General features: G+C 42.2%; 1 protein-coding gene across 1 annotated transcript in view; it reads left to right on the top strand.

Annotated features, from left to right (window-relative positions):
- The window catches only part of ELMO1 (engulfment and cell motility 1), a 537648-nt gene extending 522173 nt beyond the window's left edge, over positions 1-15475 (top strand). Inside the window, exons 21-22 of the mRNA XM_024768877.1 lie at positions 8510-8587; positions 14062-15475. Of these exons, the coding sequence (XP_024624645.1) occupies positions 8510-8587; positions 14062-14262 (279 nt within the window). The 3' untranslated portion in view covers positions 14263-15475. The remainder of the gene's footprint in view (positions 1-8509; positions 8588-14061) is intronic.
- The last annotated feature ends 3645 nt before the right edge of the window (positions 15476-19120 follow it).

Here is a 19120-nt window from a genome sequence, read left to right as displayed (position 1 = left end):
CAGCTGAGGTCCCCGTGGTTATATAACACTTGGAGCCGAGCAGGACAAGGTGTGAGGAAATTGGCAGCAACAAGAGTCTGTAACCTAAAGAAGGCTAGGAGGGGTATAGTTGGCAGCCAAGCAACTTGCAAGGACTCAAGCACTCTGGTTGGGACAGCGAATTATGTAAAACAGGTGTGAAGGAACTTCTGGTTTCACCCCAACCTGTAAAGAGCCTAGGAGTTGTCACTCCTATCCTTACAGTAAGAAGAAACTGAATAAAGTGAAAATCAACAATTTTCTTGGAACTACCAGGAGAACTGATGTTGCAGGGGAGACCACAGCCATGGAATCTGGAGAGTCAGGTACATCCAGAGAGCCACAGCCAGATCTGCTCACCTGAAGCAGAATCTACTGGAGCTGTAAGCTGTAAGATCATTTGGCTGGCAATTCTGATGACTGCTAGTATGAGAGCGAGAAACTCTTGGGGGTTGCAGTCTTGTGGGGGCATACTTTCATGGGCTTTATTTCCAGTAAACTTAGCAGATTCTCTCAGTGAAGATCTTATAGAGAGTCCCCCATCCCCCACTGCCCACCTCCATCATGGCTCTGGGAGGGGAAAGAGGTGAGTAATCATGGAATATGACAGAGCCTTCTCCATAACGAAGCCCTGTTCTCCAAACCTTTATCCCAGCTAGGGGAAAGGAATTTCTCCCATTGCATTCCTTTTTAGACTTCTTATCTCAACCACAGGGTTGGGGTTGGGGGGAGATATAATCAACAGCAGTCAGAACCTCAAGGAAATCAGTAGGAAACTCTGTAGCTATGCCACTGGGAAAGCTATACTACTGGAGATACACTTGAGAAGGTGACAGCCACAAGACATAGGACCCCCAAAAGATGGAGCTTTAATTGGAAAGTTATGGAGTGCTATCCCTCACCCATATCCTACCACTGTACCACTAGATTCCAAAATAATAACACTGGATTATACCTGAAAGTTCTGCAAGATACAACCTCTCTCTGAGGAGGAGTATTTAGGGAAGCTCAAAGTCAGTAGGGTAGACAAAAACAGGGACACTAGAGGAATTTGAAGCCTCTGGCACTTACAGGTATAGCAAACATTTAACGTATCCCAATTCCTTGCTAGATTAACATAAGTCATCACTCTAAAGGTCTGTGTATCTCCCTTCCTATTACCTGATACAGCATGTCTGGATTTCAACAAGAAGTTACAAGCATGCCAAAAAGCAATTAAAAAACAGCCTGGAAAAACAAAGCCGTCATCAGAACCAGACTGCAATACGACACAAATGCTGGGATTATCAGACAGAGAATTTAAAATAACTGATTAAAAGGATTAGAGGCTGTAATGGAAAAAGTAAACAACATGAAAGAATAGATGGGTAATATAAGCAGAGATGTGGAAACTCTAGAAATGAATCAAAAGGAAAGGGTATAAGTAAAAAGTACTGTAACAGAAGTGAAATAAAGTATGCTTTTAATGGGCTCTTCAGTAGACTTGACATGGCTGAGGAAAGGATTAGTGAGCTTGAAAATGAGTCAGTAGAAACTTCCTAAACTGAAATGCCAAAAGGAAAAAAAATTAGAACATCAAAGAACTGAGGGACAATTGCAAAAAGTATAATATATGTATAATTAAAATACCAAAAGAAAGAGAATAGAACTGAAGAAATATTGAATCAGTAATGGCCAAGAACTTTCCAAAATTAAAGATAGATATCCAACCACAGATCCAGGAAGCTTATAAGATACCAAGCAGAATAAATACCAACACACATACACATACACACACACACACACACACACACACACACACACACACACACACACACACCCCTAGGCATATCATATTCCAACTGAAGAAAACCAAAGACAAAGAGAAAATCTTAAACCAGAGTAGGAAAAACACCTTACTGGTAGAAGAACAAATATTAAAATTAAAGTAGATTTCTCATCAGAAACCATGCAAGCAAGAAGAAAGTAGAGTGAAATGTTTAGTGTTAAAAAAAAAAACAACTTAAAATTCCATATCCAGTGAAATTATCTTCCCAAAGTGAAGGAGAAACACTTTCTAAGATAACCAAAACCAAGGAAATTCATTGCCAGCAGACCTACTCTGCAAGAAATTCTTCAGCCAGAAGGAAAATTATATAGGTTAGAAACTTGAATCTACATAAAGAATGGAAGAGTGTCAGAGAAGGAATAAGTGAAGGTAAAATAAAAATATATTTTTTTCTTATTAATTCATCGAAAAGATAACTCTTTGCTTAAAATAATAATAGTAAAATGTGTTAGATGATTATAGCATATGGATCAGTGAAATGAATGACAGCAAAGTCATAAGGGATAGGAGGGAGGAATTGGTATACTCAAAACAGAAGACAAGGGAAAGGGAGAAAATTAAAAATAAAGAACAAATACAACACATGAAAAGAGTTACAAACATGGCCGATATAATCTAATTATATCAATAGTCATTTTAAATGTCGATGGTCTAAATACACCAATTAAAAGACAGACATTGTCCTAGTGGATAAAAAGCAAGACCAACTATATGGTTTTCTACAAGAAACCCACTTAAATATAAAGACTAAGATAGGTGAAAGTAAGGGGATGGACAAAGATATCAAAATACATGAGACAACTTGAGAGAACTGAAAGGAGACATTCACAAACCCATTATTATCCTGGAGATTCTGGTACCCTTCTGTCAGTAATTGATACATCAAGTGGAAAGAAAATCAATAAGGATATTGATTACTTGAACAGCACCATCAGTCAACTACATCCAATTAACAAATCCACCCAACAACAGAATACACATTTTCCTCAACCTTACAAGAAACATTCACCAAGATAGACCACATTCTGGGCCATAAAATACCTCTTAACAAATTTAAAAGAAGAGCAATCATACAAAGTATGTTTTACTTCACAATGGAATGAGACTAGTAATAAAGAACAGAAAGATAGATGGAAAATCCCCCAAATGTTTGGAAATTGAAAACACACTATCAAATAACCCATAGTTTAAAGAAGAAGTCTAAAGAGAAATTACAAAATGTTTTAAACTAAGTAGAATGAAAATATAACTTATCAAAATGTGTGGGTTTTAGTGAAAGCTGTGCGTAGAGGGAAATTTATACTATTAAATGCATATATTAGAAAAGAGAAAGGATCTAAAATCAATAATGTTTCCACCTTAGGAAACTAGAGAAAAAAGAGCAATTTAAGCCTAAAGCAAGCAGAAGAAAAGAAATAGTAAATATTAGAGATGAATAAAATTGAAAATAAGAAAACAGTAGAGAAAATCAACAAAATCAAAACTTGGTCCTTGGAAAAGATAAATAAAATTGATAAATTTCTAGCCTGACTAACCAAGAGAAAATGAAAGAAGATACAAGTTACCAATATCAAAACAGGTGTAGAGATGATGTTCTCATTAGAGCCTAGGATATGTGTTGGTAGTTTTGGCCTTCTTATAGGAGATTCCTCTCCCCTTAGAGGAGATCAGCAAAACAAACTGAGTAAATGACATTTCCAAACTTTTAAAAAACTTGTAAATGACACATAGAAAATTGGACAGGTGGGTGGACGGATGGATGGATGGATAATGGGGCACACTGCTATAAGCACATAAATAAGACTTCAAATGGAGGCTACTTCCTGGGATTCACTGGCAGAGATATTCCAGCCACTCCCAGCTTTTCTAGGCTGCCTTGAGGGCTGAGAGAAACAGCGGTATCTCTACCAGCCTGGCTCTGTCATTTGTATGCATATGAAAATTGTTTGTCTTGTAATGCTAATAGCATTCATACATCTGGTTCATCGGGTAAAACGTCAAAAGGCAGAAAGGAAACCCACAGTTCTAATAATTTATTTCCTCAATCCACCCACACCCACACCCCTTCCCCATTGCTCCAGAGGCCTGCTCCTCCCTACGTCTGGGACTTCTGGATAGGAGAGGGGAGACCTGCAGCTTAAAAGGAGAGTTGGCCAAAATCTGTCCACAGGAGGTCTGTCAGTGCTCGGCAGTGGGCAGCACCCAAGGCGTGTTGCTGGCTCTTCAGCTTTTCCAACTTGAGAGTAGGTTCTGACATTTTGTGCCACAGGACTTTCCATTAGCTTAATTACTGAACAGGGCAAACTGGGACATTAGCATCTTTAAGGCAGACACTTGTTAATAGCAAGATGTTGGTAACCGCTAGTACTTCTCACTCATTCAACATCTGGCATGCCAGTCATGGTCTAAGGCTTGCTCATGGAGTCATTCACTCAGTGTGCATTAGAGCACCTGAGATAGGAAAGACTCTGGGCACAGAGTGATGAACAGGCAGACATGGCCCTGTCCTCCTGCAGCTAGAGTCCAATGTATTTAAAAGAGATTGGTGCAACAGACAAATTTCTGTGGACACAAGAAGTGTTGGCTTCTTCACAGAGAGATTAGCAAATGTCTAACACTTAGGAAATGTCTAACACTTGAAAAGAATTATCATGGGTGAATGCAAATTCAATTGGAAGAATTTGACTTTCGAGGATTAAGGATTCTAAATTTAAACTCTGTGGTTCATAAAATAAAGTTGATTTGTCGCCATATCTTTGAAAGTGGGCATTCCTGGTACTTATCCCACTGATTTGGGCCTTAAGAGTTAAACAGTAACATGTAATCCCCAGAGGGAAGATATGACCACGTCTCAGTGAAAGGGATAGGAATATATTTGACATGAAAGAAGCTTGAAGCTCACCATGTCCAGAGCCCAGCTTTTATTTTTCCAGTATGATTTCATGTACCTGAAATAAGAAGCAGATTATACTAGAAGCTGATGTTCTAGCCTCAGCTTGAAAAGCCTGGTCTTAACCAAAAAGCCTTTTATTCAGATTTACTTCGTTCACCATTCATACTCATCATGTATTGAGTATCTTCTTTATACCAGGCCTGTGCCAGGTGCTGGGAATCCAAAGATAAATACGACCTGGCACCTGTCCTTAGGTGTCTAACAGATATAAGACTTAAGTATCAACATGAAATTACAATCCAGAGGGAATAAAAGACCTTAGGTAGCAAGTAGCAAAGCCCCAGAGCATCAGATGTCTAAGAAAGTGTTGTGGTGTGTGACAAGGAGCCCCTGAGGGGGACACTGCCCCAGATCCATGACTGCTTACTCCACCATCTCCTGGCACCTCTCTCCCTCACAGACAGTTTGGACAGGTGGCAGCTTCTGGAGTGTTAGCCTGAGACGCCACCGCTCCCAGCTCCTCAGTCTGCTTGCTCAGAGTGCTGGAGAGCTGACCTCCACTGATGCCTCAATGACAGCCGGCCAGGGACGTCAGTAAAACTCGTTATAAGTGATAGCAGCCTTTAACGCAGTCATGCGGGTCAGAGAAGTAATTCCTCCAACCCCTCCCAGGCAGCTTTGGTGAAATTAAAGTGGGGAATGATATTCTCACGAATTTCCTATTTCCTCCCTGTGTTTATCAGAAATCTAGGTCATGACAGCTCCGCTCATTCACATCTTCACTGCTAAATGCCTTAGAAGGGCAAAACCCAAAGTTTGAGGCCCCCTCCTTTTTCTTTCTGCTCCCTCCCTGCCCTGCAGAAGAGAAAGTGTCACCAAGGACAACCACGCTGACACTCTGGTCTCGAGTGACTTCAGCACCTAGTCAAGAGGCCACGTCTGGGCTCTGGTGATGCCCACACCTGCTGTCGTAAGCAAGGGGATGGATTAGCCATGCGCCTGCCCTAAGCAAAGTGGCAGTCATGGTCCAACGTCAGCCGGAAATCCATTGTCAGTTTCACCTTTTCCTGTTGACCTCCGAAGGTCACGTGGTGCTGCTGTAATGTACTGACTGGGTGTCCAAAAGCAAAGCCTGTCTTCTCCTTTCTCTCCAGTCTCTCAAGTATGAGTCAAAGACTTTTCCTAATGAATGACACTGAGATTAGTAAAGAAATCATCATCTATATCAGTGTTTCTCATCTAAGAACAGTCTTTATGAATTTATGAGATTAGAGCTTAACATTTTGTTGAAAAAATGTTTTCAGTTTTTTAAAAGAAAATAAGTCACCTGTGATCCTAGCACCTTAACATAATTATTTTCATTTCACAATTTGCTTCCAGTTTCCAACCACAGGAAGACATTGTTCATAATTGTGATTTATATGTATATAGTGTTCATTTCTCTTGCTTTTTTTCACTTAAGATCAGATTTTCATAATTATACTGAATGCCTGACTGCACGTATTTCTCTGGGTTGCTAATTTGTGATTTTTTTTGATGGTTTACCCAAGGAAGGGAGGACATTTATTTAGTTTCTCATATTATGTTCTTACAGGTAATGATATATACAGCTTTTGCTTCCTTTTGAATTTTCTTTAGGAATAACCCCGGGAGTGGGACCCCTGGTTCTTGATATGGATTGCCTTACTGACTTTTTTAAAAGGATGACACCAATTATGGTACCACTACTAGGGCCCATGACCATTTTCATTATAAACTAAAAGACCCAAAAGAGATGCCAAACTTATGGGAAAATTGTTTTTGTTTGTTTGTTTTGGCGAACTCTTTTTTAACATTATTGATCTTAACTGGGCAGGCTTGAATGGAATCCTAAGGAAGAAAAAAATGAAAAATACAGGAACTTCCCTGGTAGTGCAGGGGTTAAGAATCCGCCTGCCAAAGCAGGGGACACGGGTTCGATCCCTGGTCTGGGAAGATCCCACATGCCGCGGAGCAACTAAGCCCCTGCGCCACACTCCTGAGCCTACGCTCTAGAGCCCACAAGCCACAACTACTGAGCCTGTGTGCCACAACTACTGAAGCCCGCGTGCCTAGAGCCTGTGCTCCGCAACAAGAGAAGCCACTGCAACGAGAAGCCGCACACTGCAACAAAGAGTAGCCCCGGCTCGCCGCAGCTAGAGAAAGCCCACGCGCAGCAACGAAGACCCAACACAACCAAAAATAAATTTTTTAAAAAATGAAAAATGCAGAGGGGGGTAGTTTTGCAGAACAGATCCCATTCTATGACTCAGCATTCTTTCCTTCACTTGTTTCTATTTCTGGTAGGGCGAGGATGCCCTAAGAGTATGAGATACTGGTAGGTCTGGGCTCAGAACAAGAGCTGCTTTCCCTTAATGATGGGACAGCTAGAGGTGAGCCAGACACAGATTAAAATCCACGAGAGCCACAAATAGCCTGATGGTTTGCTGTGTCAGGAGAGGCATCCAGCTAATGCTGGGCCTTCGGAGTTCACTTGGAAGAATTCTTTCTCATCCGAAATCTGAAGGCATTGACCTCATCTTTCTGCCTGCTGTCTTCTTTCTGGGGGTATTCTTGCTGTGACTTACTGGCCAAAGGCAAATCCTCTGACAGATGTTGAGGCAGAGAGTGATGTGGAGCGATCTACCTCCCCAAGAAAGAACGCCTGTGGGTAGTTACTGAGAGTGCAGCTCCCAGATCATAGCACAAGAGAAAGGGGCGGTCGCCAGTGGCGCCTAATAGACCCAGAGAAGGAAGGTTAGCACGTGTGTTACAGTGATGCAAAGCGCCGATGTGGGCTCATTTGGCCCTTCCCTCCAAAGGAGGGGTTGTTAGGGTGTTGAGCTGTGCAATGACTCTCGTCTTGCATAGGTTGTACCCTGCTGTCAGTCCAATAGAAAAACCATAGTATCCAATATTGCACAGTGCATACAATTCGAGAAGCATATATTAACATACATATTAGGCATGACGCTAAGTGTCTCAGCCAAGGTCATTCAGCTACAATGAAATGACAGTGTCACTTAGTCCTTGGTCCTGGGGGTCTGTCTCATAGTCTGTATTATGAATGAACCCAGACATTCGAACGAACACTCACCAATGAATGAGCCCCAGCTATTCTGCCACTTGGGCCCACGCTCTCCTTTATACCCTGCAGCCACTATAGGATAAAACTAGGTTTTGTGTAGCCTTTGCTCTACAGTAGTTCAGAGGTCAAAGGGCAGACGTGTTACCTACAGATAATGAATTCATCCAGAAGCCTCATTACCTCCTACGCAGCTTCCATGTTTTAGCAAGTTCATACCCCTACGGACACCTGTCTGTTTGGAAATGATAGAAGATAGAGCGGCCCATAATGCTGCTGATTGGGAAGGAGTTTCCTGTTTTTCATGGTCTCCCCGGGAGGGGGATGCTGAAGATAGGAGAGTAGCACAGCTTTGGGGATATGTGGCCTTGGACAACTCACTTAACCTCTCTGAGCTCCTTTGCATAAAAGGGGAATGATAACATGTGCTCCATGCGCTGTCTTGAGAATTAAATGAGATGGTTCACGCAGACTCCCCCTGAACAGAGAGAAGGAAATGTGCTGTGAACCTTGAAAAACATGCTCCTTCCTCCCGTCAGCCTCACGGCTGCTCCTCTTGCCTGGACACACTGTAGGCACTATTCCATGTTCAATCTGCAGCCATTTGTGACTACAAAACAGATGTGTCAACTTTCCTCAGTGTGCTGTTTTCTCTAATCTCTCTTAGGAGGTGCTTGAACTTGCTTTCTCGATCTTGTATGACTCAAACTGCCAGCTGAACTTCATAGCTCCTGACAAGCATGAGGTAAGGGTCTCAGTGGGGTTAATTTATGAGAGAACGTCGTATTTTCTCCAGAGAAACAAGCAGGTAAAAAATATTGGGAAGAAAGGAATTTCATTTTTTTAAAATGTCTACCTGAGAAAAATCACGAGCAAAGGTACATCTTGTTGACTTGGAATAGAACAGGAACCTCTCGAAAAACTGCAAGTTGTAACAGATTCAACTTCTTCTTAGCTTGATCAAGAGTTTATGGTAAGGACTTCCCTGGCAGTCCAGTGGTGAAGACTCCGTGCTTCCACTGCAGTGGGCGTGGGTTCGATCCCTGGTTGGGGAACTAAGATCCCACATGCCACATGGCGTGGCCAAAAAATAAATAAAAACTTAAAAAATAAAAATAAAGAGTTTATGGTAAAGAAGAAGAATGTACACATGCTTCATACTCAGTAAGGGCATAATTGTTAACCCAGAGGAAGTATCAGCCCTGGCTTATAGCTTTGGTTTTCCTTGAATATTTAGCTTTGGGCCAGAATTTTCCCATGATAAACTTATTTCTATTCTTTAAAACATTTGATGGAGTAGGTTTTTTGCCATGTTTCTGTAAGTTATTTTAAGAGGTTTAGGGCTGTCTCTGCTGTTGGAATTTTATTTTTGAGATGCTTTTATTCCTTTTGACATCTTGTTATATGTATAATTTGTTTCTCTTCTTGAATCATACTGTCAGCTATATTTAAAATATTTAGCATAAATCCAGGAAAATGCATTTGTAAGATGAAGTAGCAGCTCTGGTTGATTTAACTTTTTCTCTTGTAAACTAGAACCCAACATCATGCTTGAAACTCTTATTTTTAGATGATACCATTCAAATTTTTGTTGTGCATGTGGTTACATAAAAAGCTTTTAGAAAGGAAGGAACGTTTTAATAGAATTTGAATTTTGTTCCCCATTTCCCCTGGGAGACTTAGCTCATTTAGAAGTTATTCTGTATTTGGTTTTCACTGGTTTGAAGCTTTTGAATAAAATTGTACATCCCAAAGAGAGGAGAAAGATTATATGCAAATCCTGCATTTAGAGCGGCACTTAAATATAATTCTGTGTTACTTGACATTTCGTTCACAGAAGGGGATGACTTTGTCTTCATCTTCCTGAAAATACACACTGTGTCCTACCATTTCTCTTTTTAAATAAAATTGTGGTTGTACACAGGCCACCGTATTCAAGATATATACGGATGTATAGGAAACTACTTCAAATGGTAGAACTGTGGATGCTATTTAAATCTATACAACGCGGTTTCTCCCAGTATACATTAATTCCAGATAAGGATAAATGTTCTGGGAGTGCCAAATTTTTATTCATATCTGCCATTTTTTACCGATGTAGTGAGGAGAAAAATGCCATACACTTGTGTAAATTAAAAGTATTCTTCAGACCACTTCCGTATCTACTACCTCATTTTATTTGCATAATCACTCCATAAAATGGAAAGTTCTGTCACAGATATCCTTGTTTATCAAAGGGGGAGAGAGAGGCCTCCCAAAATTGAATAACTCGACAATAGTACTGATAATAGTAATTATAACCGGAATACTCTGCACCAGGGACCATTCAATGCTTTATGTGCTTCACCTCTCTTAATCCTCATTCTGTAACTCTTAAGGAACAAACTAACGTTATTCCCATTTTATAAAAAAGGGAAATGAGGCACAGAGAGGTTAAGAAACTTGTCCAAGACGAAACAAGCAGTAAGTGATAGAGCTTGGATTTAAACCATGGGGGTCTTGTTCCAGAAACACTTTCTCTTTGACCCCTGCACTGTGTAGCTTGGAAGGAGGAAAGCAGGACCTGGACCCATGACTTCCTGCCAGTGCCCATCCCCAGCTTCAGCAATTATCATCTCATGGCCAATTAGGTTTCACCTATACCCTCACTCACACCCATCTGCCACAACACTCCAGATTATTTTCGAAGCTCATCCAGATATCATATCGTTTTATTTGTAAATATTCCCATGTGCATCTCTAAATAATAAAGAGTCCACTTGGAAACATAACTGTCATACCACGATCACACCCAATTTTATAACGTTTTAATACCACGATTTACAGTCAGTTTTCAGATTTCTCCAACTGTCTCATTTCTGGTTTTCTTTTTTTCTTTTATACTTTGTTCAGATCAGAATCCAAATAAGATCCATACATAACAATTGGTTCACGTGTTTCTTCAGCTTCCTTGAATCTATAGGTTCCTCTCTCCTTCTCTCATGAACATGTGCATGTGTTTTATTTCCTTGCAATTTATTCATTGAAAAAACCAGCTCATCTGTTTGGCAGCATAGTCAATAGTCTAGATTTTGCTGATTTTAATTCTGTGTATTAGTGTCCTTGGCTGCTGTAACAAATTACCACAAATTTAGTGACTTAAAGCAACATAAATGTATTATCTTACAATTCTGGAGATCAGAAGTCAGATGCAGGTCTTTCTGGGCTAAACTCAAGGTATCGACAGAGCTGAACTCCTTTCTGGACTAGGGGATAATCCATTTCCTCACTCCTTCCTCACCTCCACCCGTCTCAGTAACGGCGGGTCGAGTCCTCACACCGCATCATTCTGACCGCCTCTTCCATACTCAAATCTCCCTCTCTCTCACTCCTGCTCTGTCTCCCTCTTCCACTTTTAAGGACCTTTGTGATTACATTGGGCCCACCTAGATAATCCCAGATAAAAATCCCTGTTTTAAGATCAGATGGTTAGCAGTCTTAATTCCCTTCACCATGTAACCTAACATACTCACGGGTTCCAGGGATTAGGACATGGTCTTATTTCAAAGGAGGGTACTGTTCTGCCTACCATAACCTGCTCTATCATTTCACGTGTTTATCTGCATCCTGTATTTCCTATTAAGCGATAGTTAGACGATTCAGGCTCTACTTTAAGCAGCAGTAGTGTTGTATTCTTCCATGATGTCTGGTTGTCTCTCTTTGGGAAATGTTTGCAGCCATTGATGATTATCGCCCAGATCCTTGGATCTATTAGACTTTGGAAAAGGTTGATATTCCAATTCTATTGCAGTTACATAAAGAGAAACTGGCCTCATCAACTCTTTGGTTACTCTGAGGTTAAACAGTGTACATATGATAGGCAGGATAATGCTTGACTCTCTTGACCAGTTTTCAAAATCATGAGCATCTTCAAAGGAGGCCAGTGAAGGATGTTTGGTGTTTGGGTATCATTATGAAGTTATGGATTTAACGTATTTGTATATCAATAGGTTGCAGTTATTGTCATTATCAGTGTCCAAATTACCTAGAGAAAGAAGGAACCCCTTCTGGTTAGCTTCTGAGTTCTATTGACAGATGTCTTTGGCAGCTTTCAGGCATTCTGGCATGACAAGGTATTCCAGGTTCATCTTGTACATTTCCTACCTTTTCTCTGTGGAGCTTTGGCTCCTTTTGGTATTTAGCGACCAGAATCTGGACATTAGGTGTGCCTGTCACTACTGCGTTGGTCATTATTTTCAGGTTTTTTGTAGACAGAGCTTGGAGTTATGTTTTTTTAAAGATAAAATACACTGTAAGTTCGTATTGATACTTCCAACTCAGATTCAGTACTACAGAGTTCTTATTTATTGGTTGATGTATTTTTTAATAAAATTTTCTGTACTTGCTGCTTCTCAAAAGAAAAGCACCACAGAAGTGTTCCTGTGGGTTAAATTAATCTGTACTAGGAAGCCAGCCAGGACTGGGAAAGCTGTGCACAAAAAGCAGTAATCCCCAGCACGTAGGGATTTACAGTGAAACAGTGCCAGAGCTGAAAGGGGCCTTAAAGAGCATGGGGTTCAGTGGTGCCCATACCTGGAGGTACATCAGAATTAGCTAGAAGCTTTTCCAAATAAAATTTCCTGACCCAAGATCCATAAGATCAGGATCTGCAGGGTAGGACCTGGGTATCTATTTTTATTAAAGTTATTTCTGAGGAAACGAATGTTTCGATGTGTTCGGAATCTATCTAAGGTGTTCATGAGGACGCTAATACTTCCAGAAATCCTTTAGCACTCAACTGATGTTTAGATAGGTTAAAGGCTTTGGCTGAGATCCCGCAGCCAAGGCAGAACCAAAGCTCTACAGTTCAGGGCCGTGCTACTCGGACACGGGCCTCGTGATACGCCCATGGTACACCTCCTTGGCTTAAAAAGTGGTGCCACCAGTGTGCGTCGTGGTAGATGTCTGTCACCTCACTGTGACTTGAGATCTGTGTAGTGCTTGCCGTCTTGTAGCACTTTTATGTTGAGATCTGCTATCGTATTTTGGAACATAGCCCAGGTAACCACAGTGCAAAGGACAAGCTAAGTAGGATCTGGAATTGCAGCTTGACCCAGTGAGGGCAAGAGAGGGGGGAATCTAGAGCATGTTCTAGAAGGAAGACCAGTCCCACAGGAAAAGCAGAGAAATTGCTCTCAAAGAGGTCCTATATAGGACTAGGACATCCTAAAAGGTGAGCAAGCAGAGCATCCAGAATGCAGGCATGTTTCTGAGATGCGGGCAGCAGGGGCCAGTTCTTCCACCAGGTATCATGGCTCTAATACCAGGGCAGGGCAGGGTTTCAGCCTCTGGAGGGAGACTGACAAAAGCAAGGCAGGTCCTCAGATAAACGGAGCACAGTTCCTAGTCTACTGGAGAGGCAAAGGACACGATTAATTTTAATGAGAGGGGAAGAACCAAACTCTTGGTTGGGTACTATGGAGTGCTTTCCAAAACAGGGGATGTGCCCAGGGACCAGGCTCCAGAGACCTGGAGGAGAAAATCCTTGGAACCTGGAGACCCGGGCAGAAGGGGTCCCTAGACCGGCAGCCGAGCCACCTTCCATTAAGATCACCCAATAATTTTCGCCACTTTGCCCACCAGACATTGGGCAGCACTCAGATATTTCCTAGACCTTTTGCTAAGAAATGCAAAGGTGGGACTACCATTGGGCTGTCATTGTGGGTGCTGGGAATCAGACAGGATAGGCAGAGATGAGCTATTAGACTGGGAACCATACTTGGAATGAGGAAAGAAGCAAGCTTTACCTGATGATGTTGAGTCCAGGAGTGTTGGGATATATTCTACCAATACCTTAAACTCACTGACTCACTGGTGGGATGTCAGAGATACTATGTTGCACAGGCACGAAAACCCAGACCCTCCTGCTGCGCCACAGGGAGGCATCATGGGCACAGAAGAGTGCAGGCACTGGAAGCAGATTGCGTAAGTTCAGATCCCACCCCCTCCACGTACTACCAAATGACTTAATTTCTCACCACCTCAGTTCCCTCATCTGTAAAACAGAGATGCTACCAGACGTGTCAGCTTTATAGACATGCTGTGCGTGTTAAAGGATGCTGTAGGCAAAGCACTTAGCACAGAGCCTAGACCATCCTGAGTGATCAGTAAGTGTTAGCTATTGTTTCTCCTCTTGTTATTGTCATCAGTAGTTCTCATTGTCACCTCCCTTCCCACCAGTACTGTATCTGGACAGATGGGCTGAATGCGCTGCTGGGGAAAGATATGATGAGTGACCTGACGAGGAATGACTTGGACACGCTGCTCAGCATGGAAATCAAGCTCCGCCTCCTGGACCTGGAAAACATTCAGATCCCCGACGCACCTCCACCCATCCCCAAGGAGCCCAGCAACTATGACTTTGTCTATGACTGTAACTGAAGCGCTCGGGGCCCAGAAGCTCCCCCTCCAAAACTGGAAGAGCTAGCTAACAGGAGAGAAGAATGAAAACGCTCCCATGCCTTGGAATCCGCTGTGGTAGAGGAAAGCTGTGGTCCACGTTTCCTTTGGCCCCAACGCCTCTAGCCCCGGCGTCTTCCTGCCCCTCCCTGGCGTCCTGCTCACCGCCCTGATTCCATTTCTAGACTCTGATGCTTTAGGTCACCTCCCGTTGCTGCAGCCTAAGGTGGGAGAAAAGCAAAACCCACCGCCAGTAAGAGAGCCAGAGGGCCCTTCCATCTTCATCCCAGCAGGCAAGCCCTCCCCTCCTGGAGGCTGAAAGCCAGCAGCACCAGACCGCCCCCAAACCTACAGCCAGACCCAGGGGTGTGCCCAAGGCCTGTGTCTGGAAGAAACAGTCTAGCTGCTTGAGAAGACCAAACACCTCCTCGTTCCACTGCTCTCTAGAGTCCGCTCACACCACCACTTCCATGTGAATTGAAATCTGCTTCCAAACCCCCTCCCTCCCACATCCCGGCCTTTGCCTGCCCTGTTCCTCTCTGGTCCCAAGAGCAACAGCAGAAGCTTCTTCCTAGTTCTTCCCAGGGCTGGGTCTCCACAGTCCGTGGGTCCCATGGCCACTTCACGTCTGCCCTGTGACTGCGACCACCCTTCCTGCCTCCCAGCTAGTCTTGGCTTTCCTCTCCCTGCCCCAGCCCAGACCTGCCCTCTTCATTGCCACACACCCTTCCAGCGCCTTAGCTGAAAGCACAAATGGTGAAACCAGTCCCCTTGCTCCATCTCTAATGTACTAAATCTAAAAGCCCCGATGAGAGGCAGTTGCTTATCGAAGGGTTTGGTGGTCCTTCTCCTGGTGGTTCTGCTGAGCACAGGTTTCCACAGGATGGTCAAGTATCCAAGTTTACATCGTTGTAATTATTACAGGTATTGACAGTTTGCAAGGGTTCAGGGTTGTTGGTTTGGGGGGGGATGGGTTATGTTTTTTTGGTTATTTTTTTTCTTTGCTTTGTTTTTGTACAAAAGAGTCTAACATTTTTTGCCAAACAGATATATATTTAATGAAAAGAAAAGATACATAAAGGTGTGTACTTTCCAGGGTTTTTTTTTTTTTTTTAATTATTTGAATCCTAAACCTCTTCCTGAGAATAACATTCCCCTAAACATGCTGTGGAATAAAATTAATTGTGATGAGTTGTGGGGCCGGTGTTTTGATTTGGTCATTTAGGTTCTTGCTGCCCAGGCATGAACATCATCTGTGAGCTTGTCAGAAATGCAGAATCTTAAACCTCACCCCAGCCCTGCAGGGTCAGGGGACGCACGTGCATATTCAAGTTGGAAAAGCACCGGCCTAGGGGACTCCTGACCATTGCTGTGTCACCATAGGCTCTGCATATCAGTAAAGAATGATCCTTCTAAGAAGACCACCTCAAGTCATCTAAAAAAAATCAGACCCACTGTGTAATAATACGATCTATTCATTTTACACTGTTGCCTCCTGACGGTGACTTTCTCTCTTATTTTTTCTTCCTTACCATTATATAATTTATGGAACTGACCAAATGAAACACATCACACTTTGAAGTACAGTGAGCAAAGGAAAAGAGTGCAGACCCAGAGACCAGAAATCGGTCAAGCCAGAACTAAATGAATCTAACTAGGAATTAATGAAATATGGGTAAGAGCCCAGCAAAGGATTTTTCTGAGGTTAGTTCCATTGGAGGCATATCTGGATCATGAACTCCAAGGGCTGGAAGGGGTATCAGAAAGGTCCCAGTGATGCAGAATTTATCGCACAAGCCACTCTCGACTCTCAATAGAAGTGTTAGATGCCTCCAGGTCACTGCCGTTTATTGTTACCCAGATGTGCGATTACAAATTGTCCTGGGTTGAGATGATATTACAGGAAAAAAAGGGAAAAAAAGACCTCCTTTATAACCCACAGTAATTCCCAAGCGATTATGCTTTACATCAGCGCACTCACACCTGAGTGTCAAGTTGATACTTCCTTTACATTAAGCTTTGGTGATATTAACATGTATGTCCTTCATGTCAGGAGTGCTTATTCATCCACCCATCATCCTGATAAAATGATAAACGTTAGGTAAAAGAAAGCAGACAGAGTCATACCGTTTTTTACTTAGGAATTACCTGACTCCATCCGTGAACAGGGGAATTCTCTGGACCGAGATATCTGAGGTCCTGGGACACTGAGTTTAAGAGATTGATCGTCCTATGACCCTTGCTAGGAAGAACAAGCCCTTCTCTGTTCTGTTGCTCCTGCTTTGGTGTGTTAAATAGAAACTAACCCTTTCAGGGCTGTTAAAGCATTCTGCTTCATCCCTGTAGACCCTCCTCTCGAGGACTTGAGGTCCTGAGAGTGTGACATCATTCCTTCATTTTGTGGTAATATGGTGCAGGGTTGCCGTCCACATTTGCCCACCTCATCTTCTCAGCCTAGGCTGCCTAATGCAACTTTCCCAGCCAGTGGGCTTCCCACAGCCAGCTCAGCTCCCGTCGCCACAGGTTTCTAAGCTTGGACAAATCAGCCAAAGCCAAGGGAGCACTGGAGGAGGAGGCCAGTTTTGTCGTGAAGCCTAAGCTGCATCCTCCAATTCAGCTTTACCTGAAATAAAACTGATCACTGAATTTTAATCCACTGATATTTTAATTCCTCTCATTCTTATTCAGAACCTATAGGGGAAGGGGTAATTAACTGGCACTCTCAAACACAAAAGTGACCAAGGGCAGGAAAATCTGATGATTATTGCAGAAGAAAAAGTGCAAGGCTGGATGTTCCTTGAGTCTATTTGCAAATCCGTTCTAAACCACCTTCCAACTAGCAACTCAAGCATTTCCTACCTACCTGCTTTTATAATGAACTGAGCAGTTGTACCATTGACATACATACCTTTTATCGATTTTGTCTTAGTTATGAAATCTTTAACTTAAACCTTTAACTTACTGTAAACCTTTAGCTTAAAGGAAATAAAATATTCCTATGATAATCAAAAACATGCTTAGAGCTAGACACTAGGAATGCAACAAGAATAAAATTTGTAAAATCGGGGAGGTTATAATCAAATAATTTAGTCGAATATAAAACCAAATAATTGCAACACAGTGTGGAAATGATATTATATAACTGTGTACAACATAGAGTAGTAGAAAGGAGGTCATGCTCAACACGCTTGAAAGTGGGGTAAGGGAAACCAAGAGAGGAGTAGAAACTTGAATTAGGTCTTGAAAGAGAGAAGCTGTTTGCCACGCAAGAGATAAACATTCCAAGTAGAGCAAAACATACAAACAGAGCCTGGAGGCAGGAAAACTGGTGACTATTCCAGAATCTGTAAAACATTCAGTGTGGCCAGTATGTAGGATGGATATGAGAGGGGAAGGGAGAGAAGACTGCAGAGGGTGTAAGAGGCACAAATCATGAAAATCCTGAGATGGTTGGCCAGGGATTTTACTTGAGGGCAAAAGAGTGTAGTCAGAGGAGTGATGTCAGATTTGCCATTCAGAAATATCACAAAGACAAAATACCCATGTGGGGGAAAGATCAGTGTGGGAGAAATGGAAAGAAGAGGTATTAGCAAGAAGGTCATTGACATAGTCCCAAGCAAGAACCATTTGAGCCAGACTTTGGTATAAACGATGGGAAAGGGGAGGAGAGTAAAGCCATCAGACAGCAGAGTTAGCTGCCTTTTTAGTGAAGGAGAGAGAAGAATGTCAATGACTCCTGAGTTTCTGGAATGGGTGAGTAAGCAGATAACAAGGCTGTTACCTAAAATCAGGAAGAGAGGAGAAATGGGAGATTTTAGAAATAAAAGTGAGGGGAGATCATGAGACAGCTTGTTGGACTTCTCCAATCAAAGAAATGGAAGCCAAACCTCATTCTAAAATGGAAATCTCATGACTTGAGAAACCTGTGGATGAGGGGCCTGGAAATTGTCATCGCTCAGTAAGTAAATCCCCTCCCATCCCTTTGGTCCCCCGTCCATGCCCTCTCCTTCCCTCACGTCCTCTCCTTTCCTTGATGGTAACACAGTGGTTGAATGATCTTTAGTATAGTTCAACTATATGGCATGTTTCAACCAATTCAGCCTGTTTTATGAAAAAGGAAAATAATAAGCAAAGGAAAGGAAGAAAGGAGAAAAATTTTAATTTGAACATACTCTTGAAATAAATACTTGAGGTAACTTGCAATAAAACCACAATTTAAAATAAACTTGGGGGGGTGGGTGGGTGGGTGAAGGATATATGGTATAATTCTATATGAAAATATAGTTATACCCTATATTTTTCTTTTAATGGAATTACATTTTTTTCTGACAGTAAAATGAATGTTAAATGTTTTTAATTAGAACACACCCAAATGAAGGAAGGAAATAATTCTACCAGAAACATGATGTGTAGTTGATATACTTGAACATTAAATCTGGGCTTCCCGGAAGCCAATGTAGATAAGGAAGCATTTTTTAAATTAAATTTCTATCACCTCATAAGCAAATATCCTTTCCCAGGCACCAAATCTCAGAAAGGACATGCTATTAAAAGCACATAACACCTTCAATAAACACTTCTTAGTAGGTGCTATTTGTCTGCCACTCTGTTTTGCTAATGAAAAGAGTTACCCCCCCACCCCGAAGCCCCTTGAGGGATGGAAGCAAACAGGTACCAGAGAAGGGGCGTTCTGAATGCTAGAGTCAGTTTAGGGACAAAGTATAGAAGAATCAGAAGAGGAGTCTGGAAGTCGAGCAACCAAGGAAAGCTTGGCCAGAGAAAGAGGTTCAGGAATGCACCGGGTGGGTCCAGGGCTAGGAGAGGTGCTGGGCACAGACAA

Source organism: Neophocaena asiaeorientalis, unplaced genomic scaffold (genome assembly GCF_003031525.2).
Source record: "Neophocaena asiaeorientalis asiaeorientalis breed wild unplaced genomic scaffold, Neophocaena_asiaeorientalis_V1.1 scaffold314, whole genome shotgun sequence".
NCBI lineage: Eukaryota > Metazoa > Chordata > Mammalia > Artiodactyla > Phocoenidae > Neophocaena > Neophocaena asiaeorientalis.
The sequence above is the reverse complement of the archived record's forward strand: the minus strand, read 5'-3'. Positions and strand labels throughout refer to the sequence as shown.